This window comes from Schistocerca cancellata, chromosome 11, assembly GCF_023864275.1.
Source record: "Schistocerca cancellata isolate TAMUIC-IGC-003103 chromosome 11, iqSchCanc2.1, whole genome shotgun sequence".
NCBI lineage: Eukaryota > Metazoa > Arthropoda > Insecta > Orthoptera > Acrididae > Schistocerca > Schistocerca cancellata.
Genome location: NC_064636.1, coordinates 145215169 through 145229757, shown reverse-complemented (window position 1 = coordinate 145229757; position 14589 = coordinate 145215169). Strand labels below are relative to the sequence as shown.

Sequence of the window (14589 nt, the reverse complement as noted above, 5' to 3'; positions counted from 1 at the left end):
TGCCATTTCAAGAACCAAAGATTTTGGAAGTGTTGTCATTGTAGGAGAACTGCCTATTGGCTTCCGTCTCAGGTTCTTTGGCCGACGTTCATCTAATGATTTTTCTGAAGTTTCACCAGCACGAGTGGCTGTCATTGTCAAAGCTTCACCCTCCATTGCCGGTGCTGAACTGGAGCCGAGCTCGCGGCCGCAGACTGTATGTACCTGGCGCGCCAACGTCCGAGGGCTTCTCCGCGGTCGTTTCCGGTGCGGTTCTCCTCTCGCTACCTGTGACGGTCGTTCGCTGCAGTACGGGAAGCCAGGATCCGTTTACCTTAATGCTTTCCTCTTTCTTGTTGAAACTGTTCGCATGTTTTTGTATTTCTACAGCTTCTCTGAACAAGCGCGTGTGATAGTGCTTCTCTACAGCCAGAACTTCCGTGTCGGCGAATTTTATTACGTGGTCGGTCTCATTCAGTGCGTGCTCTGCCACGGCCAATTTCTCCACCTGCCCCAACCTGCAATGTCGCTTATGCTCTTTGATCCTGGTGTTAATGGAACGTCCATTCATTCCGACAAACTTTTCCGCATGTGCACGGTATACGGTATATTCCCGACATTGCCAGGTGGTCTCTTTTCTCCTTCACCGATTTAAGATACTCTTTGATCTTCCTTGTCGGTTTGAAAATTGTCTTTACTCCATGTTTGCGCAATATACGGCCGATTCTGTCCGTCACTCTGGGAATGAATGGCAGAAAGGCCGTACCTGACATTTCTTTTCCTGGTTCCTTACTTCGCCGAGTGTTTAGCTCTGTTACACTTCTAATGTAATTTGTGGAGTACCCATTGGTCCTCAGAACAGTTTCCAGGTGTTGCATTTCTCTTTTGAGGTGTTGCGGCTCACATATTCGTCCTGCTCTCGTTACGAGCGTACTAATCATGCCTCTTTTCTGGCTCGGGTGGTGGTTTGACAGTTTGTGGAGGTATCGGTCCGTGTGTGTCGGTTTTCGATACACGCTGTGTCCCAGGTTTTGGCCGTCCCTTGTGACCAGCACATCTAGAAATGGCAGTTTCTTGTCCTTTTCTACTTCCATGGTAAATGTTATGTTGGCATGGAGGCTGTTCAAGTGTCTTAGGAAGTCACCAAGCTGTTCTTCACCATGGCTCCACACCACGAAAGTATCTTCGACGTACCTGTACCACACCTTAGGTTTGCAAGTCGCCGAGTCCAGTGCCTGTGCTTCGAATTGTTCCATAAAGAAGTTAGCCACCACTGACTGAGAGGACTACCCATCGCGACGCCTTCCAGCTGTTCGTAGAAATCGCCATTCCACGTGAAATAGCTCGTGGTGAGACATGCATGGAAGAGCTTTTTGATGTCTTGCGGGAACATGGAACCGATGTGGTCCAGAGCGTCACTGAGTGGCACTTTCGTAAATAACGAAACAACATCAAAGCTGACCAGGATGTCGTTTGGTGCAAGTTTCAGTTTCTTCAGCTTCTCAATGAAATGTCCCGAGTCCTTAAGGTATGTGTCGGTCTTCCCCACGTGTGGCTGGAGCAGAGAGGCCAAGTGTTTTGCCGTTGGTGAGCCAGGAGTGCTAACGACTGGTCTCAGTGGAACGTTGTTCTTATGGATCTTGGGTAATCCATACAGCCGAGGTGGTAGGGCTTACGTGTTGCGCAGGTTTCTCTGTATGTCCGCCGGCAGAGAAGACACCTTGATTAATCGATTCGTATTCCGAGTGATACGCTGCGTCGGATCTGCATTTAGTTTTCGGTATGTCAACGGATCTAGTAGTTCTCGGATCTTTTGCTCATAATCTTCGGTCTTCATTACGACGGTCGCATTCCCCTTATCGGCAGGCAGTACCAATATACTCGTGTCGTCGTTGAGATTCTTAATGGCTTGTACCTCTTCTTTCTTCAGGTTGTAAGCTGGTGGTTTAGCTCGGCGCAGTATTCTGGCTGTTTCAGTGCGTATTTCCTCTACCCTTTCACAAGGAAGGGTCCAAATGGCTGCTTCGGTGTTGGCAATGATGTCCTCCATAGGTATAGTTCTCGGGATGATAGCGAAATTCCCTCCTTTTTGAAAAACAGACACTTCTTCTTCGGTCAATTGTCATTCAGTGAGGTTGACCACTGTGTGTGACATGTCGGGTATCGCCTTGTCGGTCTGCTTCCGGCATCTTTCAAACTTTCTCTTCTGCCACTCGGTGCAGTGCTCGAGTTTGTTCTGCAAGTTCCTGTGAGTGATGCTGTCAATCTTGTCCCAGTCGTCTCGATGCATTCTGCTACTTAGTTGATAGAAAATGTCCAGAAGTTCCTGATCCATTCTTGCCAAGTCTCTCCGTATTGTATGTATTCGCTCATGAAGAAAAGCTTGTTCCAACCTGTTATAGATACGAAGTGCTTGGGCAGTGGTGAGTAGGCGCTTACATCTCAAGAACTTCGGTGTAGCACATTCATCTCGGCACCGTGACAGAAAGGCGAGAGAGGACATCAGTCGCGCATTCTTCTTCGGTCGTTGGTCAAGGCGTCGGTACAATCTCCTCCCCGTAGAGGCGTAATACAACTTGCTGACAAACTGCCTATTGGCTTCTGTCTCAGGTTCTTCGGCTGACGTTCATCTAATGATTTTTCTGACGTTTCGCCAGCATGAGTGGCTGGCATTGTCAAAGCTTCACCCTCCATTGCCAGTGGTGAACTGGAGGCGAGCTCGCGGCTGCAGACTATATGTACCTGGCGCGCCAACGTCCGAGGGTTTCTCCGCAGTCATTTCCGGTGCGGTTCTCCTCTTGCTACCTCCGACGGTCGTTCGCTGCAGTACGGGAAGCCAGGATCCGTTTACCTTAAGGCTTTTCTCTTTCTTGTTGAAACTGTCCGCGTGTTTTTGTATTTCTACAGCTTCTCTGAAAAAGCACGTGTGATATTGCTTCTCTATAGCCAGAACTTCCGTGTTGGCGAATTTTATTATGTGGGCGGTGTCATTCAGTGTGTGCTCTGCCACGGCCGATTTCTCCACCTGCCACCTGGAACAATTCGAAGCACAGGCGCTGGACTCAGCAATTTGCAAACCTAAGTTGTGGTACAGGTACGTCGATGATACTTTCGTGGTGTGGAGCAATGGTGAAGAACAGCTCGGTGACTTCCTAAGACACTTGAACAGCCTCCATGCCAACATAACATTTACCATGGAAGTAGAAAAGGACAAGAAACTGCCATTTCTAGATGTGCTGGTCACAAGGGACGGCCAAAACCTGGGACACAGCATGTATCGAAAACCGACACACACGGACCGATACCTCCACAAACTGTCAAACCACCACCCGAGCCAGAAAAGAGGCATGATTAGTACGCTCGTAACGAGAGCAGAACGAATATGTGAGCCGCAACACCTCAAAAGAGAAATGCAACACCTGGAAACTGTTCTGAGGACCAATGGGTACTCCACAAATTACATTAGAAGTGTAACAGAGCTAAACACTCGGCGAAGTAAGGAACCAGGAAAAGAAATGTCAGGTACGGCCTTTCTGCCATACATTCCCAGAGTGACGGACAGAATCGGCCGAATATTGCGCAAACATGGAGTAAAGACGATTTTCAAACCGACAAGGAAGATCAAAGAGTATCTTAGATCGGTGTAGGAGAAAAGAGACCCACTTGCAATGTCGGGAATATACCGTATACCGTGCACATGTGGAAAAGTTTATGTCGGAATGACTGGACGTTCCATTAACACCAGGATCAAAGAGCATAAGCGACATTGCGGGTTGGGGCAGGTGGAGAAATCGGCCGTGGCAGAGCACGCACTGAATGAGACCGACCACGTAATAAAATTCGCCGACACGGAAGTTCTGGCTGTAGAGAAGCACTATCACACGCGCTTGTTCAGAGAAGCTGTAGAAATACAAAAACACGCGAACAGTTTCAACAAGAAAGAGGAAAGCCTTAAGGTAAACGGATCCCGGCTTCCCGTACTGCAGCGAATGACTGTCGCAGGTAGCAAGAGGAGAACCGCACCGGAAATGACTGCGGAGAAGCCCTCGGACGTTGGCGCGCCAGGTACATACAGTCTGCGGCCGCGAGCTCGGCTCCAGTTCACCACCGGCAATGGAGGGTGAAGCTTTGACAATGCCAGCCACTCGTGCTGGCGAAACGTCAGAAAAATCATTAGATGAACGTCGGCCGAAGAACCCGAGACAGAAGCCAATAGGCAGTTTGTCAACAAGTGGCCACGAAAGCCTTAACAATTTTGTATTGTAGGAGAAGATATTGACCTGCTTGTGCTCATGACCTGTTTGGGGAAAGGCATTGAAGACTTATTTTTCTTAATGCCAGGAAGAGGAAATGCAGAAGACAATTGGTTTTCCACTGCATCTTACAAGTTTGACAGTGAATATATTCTGTTCACTCATGCCTTTAGCAGATGTGATACAACATCCGCTTTTTTTGGTCAAGGAAAAATTAAGTGCTGCAATATTGTTGCGAAAAACGAACACCTAACCTCAGCGCTTTGCACGTTCAATAAACCACATGCTACCCGTGAAGAAATACTGACAGCAGGAGAACAGGTTACTTTCGCATTGTATAGTGGAGGTGTCAGCAGTTCCCACACACTAAACCATTTGCGGTACCAGCTATTCGCCAAGTCTGCTACAAAAAGCAAACTGAATCTTGCACGATTGCCACCTACACAAGATACTGCACAACATCATTCGTTGTGGACTTACCAACAAGTCCAAAGTTGCATGGGAAACTGGAAACCTCCTGAGAAATAGGGCTGGAATCACAGTGACCACGGTCCAATACCCGTGATAATGAGCCAATATTCAGCACCTGAAGCACTTCTTCACATTGTTTCATGCTCATGCAAGCTGAACTGTGACGGAGCGTGCTCCTGCAGAAAAGCGGGTTTGTAATGTTCTTCAATTTGCAAGAAATGTATTGGGGTCAACTGTGAAAACGTGCCAAAATTTTTATATCAAGACAGTGAAGAAGATGTTATGGAGGATGTTGAGGAAACTGCTGACGAAATCAACGAACTTGCTGAGGCTGACTCGCTGTTTAAAGAAGAGGTCAACCTGGGATCAACTCTATGTACAGACCCGTAAGTCAAGGTATTTCTGGTGACAATGAGGAACCTGGCCCATCAAAACGTTGGAAGTGATGCTCGTATCTGTCTCAAGTGCGCTAAAGTGCGATATTACAAGTATTACACACCCAGAACTGTCAACATTTTTTACTAACTGACAATGCATTTTAATTGTAATAAAGCTACTTATTTTTACCTACCTAATTAGGTTGCCTATTGCAGCTAATAATAGTTCAGATTCCTGAGACAATTTATTTTGTGTGTGTATATCTTAATGATGTATTTTTATATTTATAGTTTTACAAATACCAGGGCTGAGGTGGCCCATAGTGAACTTCAGGTAGTGATGTAAGAATCAGAATAGTTGGGTGCCCAGCAATCCTCATGTTGCATACAGAGAAACTGAATACCTGAAAGTGAAGTGGTAAATTCCAACATATAACATGATGTATAATGTATCTATACTACACAAACAGAAACTGAAAAAAATAGTGTTCAAAAATAAGATATCTTGCCACTATGCTCAAAATTTGAAAAATTGGTATTTTTGGAAGCGCTGTAGCACCTTAGATATTGGGAGTAGAAAAAAAATGGCATGAATCAAATTTGTAGAGAATTTTGTGCTCTTTAAAAAAGAAATTGGACATTAAAGTGATAGGAGAGAAAAAACTGAAGAAAGGCTGAAATTTTCCAATTTTTTTGACTGCAGAAAGTTTTCCCAAGCGAAATTTTGTTGGCAAAACTCGGTTTTCTAACCTTTCCAACCATATGAACGAGTTGAAAAAATAAACTCTTCTACCCCACCTTTTGCAAGGTATATCTGCTATTTGACTGGACTACTATAAGAGTTGCTGTCCTGTGTTGCACTATTTTTCCAAATTGGTAGCTACATGCTACTCATTGTGTGTTTATAGAAATAAATGTTAAGTCAATTAAAAAAGTAAAACTGACAGTGTTACAGTAAATTATTACTAACTCTTTAAAGAACCTAATAATCAGAAGATGAAAATCTACGAGATTTACGAAGCACCAAAACAGGGTGTCAACTTTACAATCCACCCTCCCACAATGTTCTCACAGACCCCACACTACGGCTGACACAAATGCAGGATGCTGTGACACTCACGGAAGACGGTAGTGAGCCGTGCAGCGACGGCAGACCTGCTCCGGCCCCACAGGCTAGCACCACTCCGAGGAGGCGTCCGACCGTACCGCAGGTGTGCGTCACGAGTTGACGCCGGAGTGTCGTGCCGGCCCCCAAACAGTGGCGGGGAGAAGGGCGCACCGGACGCCAATGTCAGCTGCTTCTGGCGGGCCCGATACGTGTTGTACGCCCACTGCACTGTCACAGCCACAGCACACAGAATAAACTGTCTTACTCCCATGTGCGCTCTCTCTCTCTCTCTCTCTCTCTCTCTCTCTCTCTCTCTCTCTCTCTCACACACACACACACACACACACACACACACACACACACACACACACACACACACACGCACAAATACTCCATTCGAGAGAAAAATAGATTTAACTGTAAAAAATAAGATTTAACTGTACAAAAGTTCATCAGAAATATAACACACACAAGGAAAATCATAGACACGAGACAAGAACCAATGGGACATTTATGTAACAGTTTGATAACTGTACTGGAATAAGGAACACAGGAAGCTTACTCTACAACAAACTACCCTCCACCATAAGAAAGAACGAAAGCACATTTAGAAGAGACATTGAAGAATTACTTATCAAAAATATTTTCTACTCTTACGGTATATTGATAATTTCTACTCTGTTCATGAATACATGAAGCCAAATCTACAACAGTCAATGATATCAGCGTCACTGCAATATTAACTACGTGCGGGCAGGCGGAGGTGGTGATGGGATTGAGAGATGAAATTTGTTGTATCCATGTAATCATATGAATATCTTATATTTTTATCTCTTGATGTAAGCATATTATATACTTCACAACTTAATAATACACACATCAAACAAAGTTTTGTATCACCACAGTTCCCAGAACTCCTGAAGATAGACATTGACTGGGGATATTGTGTAACAGACACAGTCCCTTTGACTGTTCAGAGATGTCACTAAACATGTCCAAAGACGTAAACAACCATCCATGAGCAGCGCCTGTAAGACGGAGGGGGTATGGCAGCCGATCAGTCCCAGTCATTCCACCAGGAAGGAGGTACACAGCTCGTGTTGTTTGTAGTTCAACCGTGCCTAGATAGTCAATACTGCAGTTCGATCGCGTCCTCATTATTACTCTGTGCCAGAAAGGGCTCTCAACTAGGAAAGTGTCCCGGCATCTCTAAGACAACCAAAGCAATGTTGTTCGGACGTGGAGGACATACAGAGAGCCAGGAGCTGTCAATGACATGCCTCACTCAGGCCGCCCTAGGGCTACTACTACAGTGGATGAACGCTCAGAGGAACCCTGACAGCAACACCGCCATGTTGAATAATCCTTTTCGTGCAGCCGCAGGACTTCGTGTTACGACTCAAACTGTGCACAATGGGATGCATGATGCACAACTTCACTCCCAATGTCTGTGGCGAGGTCCATGTTTGCAACCACGACATTCTGCAACGCGGTACAGATCGGCCCAACAATATGCACTCAGGATTGGCATCACATTCTCAACACCTATGAGTGTTGCACATGCCTTCAACCAGACAATCATCGCAGAAGTGTTTGGAGGCAACCCGGTCAGGCTGAACGTCTGAGACACACTGTCCAGCGAGTGTAGCAAGGTGGAGGTTCCCTGCTGTTTTGGGGTGGCATTATGTGGGGCCGACATACCCTGCTGGTGGTCACAGAAGGCACTGTAATGGCTGTACGATACGTGAATGCCACCCTCCGACCGATAGTGCAACCGTATCGGCAGCATATTGGCAAGGCAATCGTCTTTCTGGATGACAATTGGCGCCCCCATTGTGCACATCTTCTGAACAACTTCCTTCAGAATAACATCACTCAACTAGAGTGGCCAGCATGTTCTTCAGACATGAACCCCATCGAACATACCTGGGATGGATTGAAAAGGATTGTTTATGGATAACGTGATCCACAAACCACTCTGAGGCACCTACGCCGAATCGCCGTTTAGGAGTAGACAACCTGGACCAACAGAGCCTTGATGAACTTGTGGATAGTATGCCACGGGGAATACAGGCATGCATCAATGCAAGAGGACATGCTACTGTGTATTAGAGCTGCCGGTGTGTACAGCAATTTGGACCACCTCCTCTGAAGGTCTCGCTTTATGCTGGTACATGCAATGTGCGGTTTTCATGAGCAACAAAAAGGGTGGAAATGATGTTTGTGTTGCTCACCATTCCAATTTTCTGTACAGGTTCCAGAACTCTCGGAACCGAGGTGATGCAAAACTTTTTTTGGTATATATAATGTTCCCCTTTCCTTTATTCTTCCCTATAAAATTCTTATATACTGGTAAGATCTTTTACTCTGTAAATGTATTTCAAGTATTTCTTACAAATTTTATATACACATTTCAGTTATTTTTTGCAACATCATAGTGTAAATACATAATGGTATTTTACAGTCAATGGTTTTCATTTATGACTATTATTAGGATTTTTAACCTTTGCTTAGCTCATAAAATTTCTTTCTCAGTTTTACTGGGTTCACAAATTACAAGAGAGTGGACACCTGTCCAGGCTTTGCACATATAGTACTACTATCATATGTAGTGGTATAAACAAACCTTCCTCATGAGTAAGTATATCTTCAGTGAAAACCATATCAAAATTTCCACAGTAGGTCCTGAGACTAGACCAAACATAAGGAAAGGAATTGTGCCAAGGACTTTAATTTATGATATTATACCATGACATCATTGTGTTGTACTGTAAGGCGCCACATATACCGTTTGTATATGTATACGTGTATGTCGTCGTCTCTTCTTTCACTCGTCGATATCAGAGTGTGAGAAATGTTTTTGTGTTTGTGTTTACCTATTTGCTGTTGACAACACACAACTACACGGCCATGGTAACACCTGATTCCAGAATAGCTAGCTTAATATAGTGTAAACATAGTGGGTTTCGATGCAGAGTTTTTAAGTGAGATTTTATTCTACACTTAATCTTTGAGACTCTAAGAACCAGCTACTCTTAATCAGGCCCAAAACTCGACTTGCGACAAGAGCACTTACGATCAGTCTACCACAATATTAACAATACGTAAGGCTATACACCACTATAAGAAAATATCACTGTTCATTAAATAACAAAATATATGAATTAACTTTTTTATATCTTTCCTTTTATTCAATCAAATGCTTTCAAATGTTTATTTTGCACCCACAAATCATTCACACCACTATGTACAGTGTAAACGTGTGCATGAAAAATAGTACACTGTTTCTGATGATAACCACATATGAGCTTTTTTATTGCTAGGCTACTTTGATCAACAGGATTTATATTGGATTTTGAAATTGATCTTTCTATCCAAACTTACGTCTTCCGCAATGGCCCATCAACAGTGGGATAACCATCAAATATTCTCTCCTTTCAAGATAATTAAAAATTTGCATAAATTATATTTTAGCGAGTTTAAAGCAAACCATCGGCGGCGCGAAAGCAGCCTGGATACTGCGACACACTCGCGACGCTTACTAGCCTGTCACAAAAATGACCTGCATACATCTACAATCAATTCCAAGGTCCTAATTCGCCCCACGCGATCGTGTGCAATTCAACTTCGGCAAATCAATTATTTCTCTAAGCGTAATCACTTATCATGACACTGACCGTTCATAAACGCACAATTAACACTTTTTTTTTTTTTTTTTTAATTAATAAAAGCATGACGTCACATCATCTACATAGTTATTAAAATATTATTCCAAATGACCTCAAACATTTATCGTCATTATATTTTAAAAGTGGTCAGAAAAAATATCATTTATTATCGGAAAATAAAACATAACAGATCGCACAGCGCACGTAACTAAATAACAGCTTTGCATAGTGTCGGGACTTAATCACGCAAAACTATATAAAGAAATGCCCAAAATCTCATTTTCTCCATACCAACTGACAGATACAAATAAGATATTCAAGACTTCATAGATCAATCCCGACCTGTAATGTTATAACATTTATAAAATATGTTGAAAGGCAACTATAATCACTGAGTGGATGAAAGGCATTAGGACCAGATATGATACCAGTAAGATTCCACAGACATTATGCAAAAGAACTTGCTCCCCTTCTAGTGGCGGTGGTGGGAAAAAAGCGCAGGTCATTCCTGTTTTCAGGAAGGGTCATGGGGCACATGTAACTAATTATCTGCCTATATTGTTGATGTAAATCTGTTGTAGAATTACTGCACATGCTCTATGCTCAAGAATTATGACTCTTTTTAGAACAACAATTTCCTCTACAAAAAGATCAACATGACCCTGTGAATAGAGGCCCTGCCAAACTAAACAGAATCGCCCTGCCGTTTAGCAAAAAATCATATACAAGCTTATTGAGTACTGGACAAAATTTATGACTGGACTGGTGACTTCCTTGCAGAGAGAACTCAAAACATCACTCTTAACAGAACAAAATCAACAGATGTCAAGGTAATTTCTGGAGTACAATGAGGAAGTGTGATAGGACTATTATTGTTTAGCGTATACATAACTCATCTAGTAGAAAATATTGGGGGCTCCATATGGCTATTTACAGATGATGCAGTTGTCTACAATAAGTCAACGCCAGAAAGCTGTAGTAATTTGCAAAGGCACCTGCAGGAACAGAAGAGTTTCTTGGACGATGACCTCACATCCCGAAAGATTTACCAGCAGCTAGAAGTTTTTAAGCTGATAGAATTTAATGCAACGGTATTTCCTCCTGTGTTTCACAAAATTGTCAGCTTTTAAGCAGATCTGTTTGTAATGCCTAGTTCATAGTTCCTTGTGTATCCCTCGCACTAGCCCAACGAGTCAAATGGGGCATGATCGCAGGAGGTCGATACTATATCGAGTGTTGCTGCGTCTCAGGAAATCTGGAGCCTATTCAAATGAAAGTATTGTTAGCTAAGCCGTAACATTCAGAATTCTTCAAAGTAAATTTGTACAAAACCTCAATGACCAAACCCACATCTGTAAATGTACAACAACCCCTATATTAATCTATTAAACCTCAGCAGCAATAGTGTAATCTGGGAATATAAGACAACCCCATATTTTTCAAATGATGAATTTGGGAAAAAAACCTCGTCTTATAATTGAGTAAATATGGTACTTGGCACACCCTCACACTGTGAAGGATGACAGCAGCTGGAGGCATGGAGCTACAAATCAGTGTGGGTGGCTTTCCAGTACCCACTGTGTCCCATAGCGCATTCCACTTCACGTTCAACTAGGATGTCGAAAATGGTGAGTTCACGATTCTCTTCCACCTCCTTGGTGAACTTTATGATGGGGGAAGAGTGTTCAGATGTTGGAGGAATTCCTCAAGCCTTTGACGACTGTGTGGTCACACCACAAACGTATCATCAAAATACCTGAAAAATGCGGACCTCAGTGTCACTTTTTCCAGGGCTCTCTCTTCAAAATATTCCACGAATAAGTTTGTCAAAATTGGTGACTGATAGCACCTCATAATGACATCGTCAATTTCTTCACAATAGTCTAAAGAGAAAGAATAGAGATGAGTAAAAATTTGAAGAAATTAGTCACTGTGGTGCTAAATTTATTCATCAGTTAATAGGACTCAGGAAAAGGAAGACCCCATCAAAACTCACTGTCAGATCCTGGTTGATGAATGTGCGTAATTCTTGCCCCCTTTCAATGAAATGTACAAAATTCTTGACACGGTGCTGACGTTTACCGATCATAACGATGCTGTTAGGTATTTGGCCAGCTGATATGAGGAGCATTCAAGTTATAACGCCTTCAATTTTTTTCTCAGGACTGAAACAGACAGAAATGGTTTGTTTTAAATTACATACGCACTTGTTAATGCGTCAAAGATATAGCAGCACTGTCCGGACACGGAATTTTAGTGGCAGCGGCGAGAGAGAAGCATTTACGATTCTTCACATGGGGAAGTTGTTATTACAAGAACAGTAAACAATCATTTGTTTTCTCCATTTGCACACTGCGACATGACTCAAATTAACCACCAGTCGAGTCAGACACGCGGTGATGGTGTCCTGTATCTGTCTACTGTGTGGTCATTGGCGCCACAATTTGAAGAAGGCAGAAAGTCTTATCACCACAAATGGGACAATCTCAGCCTCGCACCAGCTGGTCTGACGATGTAATCCAGCAAGTGGTGATGCTCGTTTTGGAGGATTGCTGAACATGTGAGGACACGATGCTTTCAAAATTGGAACTGCTGTGGGATCTATGCACACGATCCCGCAAGAAGACCCAAAAACGTGGAAAGTGTCCTTTAAGTTTGTGCCACGAATGCTGACGTATGACCACAAGGCTGCATGCGTAGCAGCTTGCCAGACAATGTCGACGCATGATGACACCATGGATGGGACATTCTTTTCATCTACTGTGACAATGGGTAAGACATGGAGGCCATTTTTCCAATCCTGAAACACAATGCCACTCAGCTCAATGGATTTCTGCTTCTGCGAAAGCAGAGCTGATATATGATCTTAGAGACCGCAAATCCTTTCTGGTGCTGAGGGAGTTGTACCCCAACCCCATGATGGACTCATTTTGAATGGAGAAAAGAAAAGAAAAGCAAAGGACAACACACAGTAAAATAGACTACACAGATAAGTTCAGTAACACCTATGGTGCAAGTGGTTGCTGAGGTCAGCAGTCATAAATAGGGACCGGAAAAAAATCGCATTCTGTGACAAATGTGAAATAGATGTGAATTCTACCTCAAAATATGAAAACAGTAAAGTACTTAATAGACATTATTTCATAGCAAACTGTATCCAGATGGACTATTTTATCAGAGATAGGTTGAAATAGCTTTTTTCTGTACATAAATATCTAAAATGTAACAAATTTTCAGTTTATGGTAATTTACATCATTCGGTGAAGCCCAATTTGTGAAGATACGTTCGTAAGAACCTGTTTTCAAAATAAAAAGTGTACAAACACAACAACATATCAGTGTACTCGATGTAGCCATTCAGAATGCTTTGCGTCGTTCATCATTTGTTCTTTTCTTATTTTGAAATACGTGAAGTGACTAATCCTGGTCAGTCACGGATTTCGATTACGACCCTGATAACACCAGAAAAGAACAGTGATCTCTGTGACAATATGTAAGCCCTGCAAAAGTGAAGTGGTCCTCGTTTCCACACACCGTTCCTCTCTCCTCTGGCAGTCTACATCCTACTTTCTTTATGCTCGCACCCACCTGTCATTCTAGCCTATAGTGCCAGCACTCTGCTCTATAGTGGCTGGAAAGTAAAATACTCTGCTAAAATTCATCCCATAACATTACCTTACTTTCGGTTCTACTTCTATGCTAAGTGCCTCGTCAATTCTATCTGAAGCATTATCAATCACGGGTCGCAGCTATGAAGGCCCACAAAAGGTCAAAATTAATAGTCTGTAGAATTTGTGATCATCGAATTTGGTGGGAAAAGACGAATAATGTCCAGAAACATCTCAAATCGGAGACGCAGTCCCCATTCACCACAGGAAAATCTGCCGCTATTCAACAGAACAATCATTTTTGAAAGCTTAAAACAGAGGCTATTTCGGAAGAAAAAGTTGTTGATGTTTTTGCAAAGAAAAACATTCCACTTAAAAATTTCCCAGTGAGTGCTTCTTCTTTAACAGTCAAGAACTAAGGTTTCAGGGTTGCCACAAGTTTCCCCTAGTGAAATTCCGATATTTCCCTGATTTCCAGACAAGTTTTAGCATTTTTCTCGTGACAAATTTTTGAGATTGACAAAAAATACAAGGACTTCCGTATTTCTCTGACGTGTGAGCAGAAATCAAGTACTAACATCGACATCTTTTGTAATGAAATGTTTTTAGATGGAGAGAGCAAGTTAAATGGTATCTGTGTTTCATTAAGTCCACTGTTGTTATTTTATTTCAATAAAACAAAACACTTTTAGTGACAAAAATAAGCACTTCCTTGGAGTCGCAAGACAGATTTAACACGAAAGAAAAAAGTAGGCCCCTTGAAAGAAGTGTATAAGGCAGAGTTGTGCAAACCAACACTATAGGTGACCACCAATAAAATGTTGGTTCTCCTATGTTATGTTATTGTCTGTCTGCAAAAACCATCAGCAACTGCCACAATTTTTTTCCTTCTTATCGTCCTTACTTTCTAATATATAAATTATTTTCAAAGTGTACTAGAATAAATGTCTATAAAACTCTGCACTGTACAATTTACTTGCGGTGAGACAGTTGCAATTCCTGAGATACATCGGCCGTGGCCTCTGCCCTGCCGAGGAGCACCACAGTCCTGGGATCTCAGATAAACCACGAAAATGTACCACATTATCCCACACGCAAACAAACCTGGCCTGCTTGCACATTAGT

At 42.8% G+C, this 14589-nt stretch overlaps 1 protein-coding gene across 8 annotated transcripts in view; it reads right to left on the bottom strand.

Moving 5' to 3' along the window:
* The window catches only part of LOC126108940 (protein brambleberry-like), a 202427-nt gene that overhangs the window by 58054 nt on the left and 129784 nt on the right, over positions 1 to 14589 (bottom strand). For all 8 annotated transcript variants that reach the window (XM_049914316.1, XM_049914318.1, XM_049914317.1 and 5 more), the window contains exon 9: positions 6201 to 6416. In XM_049914316.1, the coding sequence (XP_049770273.1) occupies positions 6201 to 6416 (216 nt within the window). The remainder of the gene's footprint in view (positions 1 to 6200; positions 6417 to 14589) is intronic.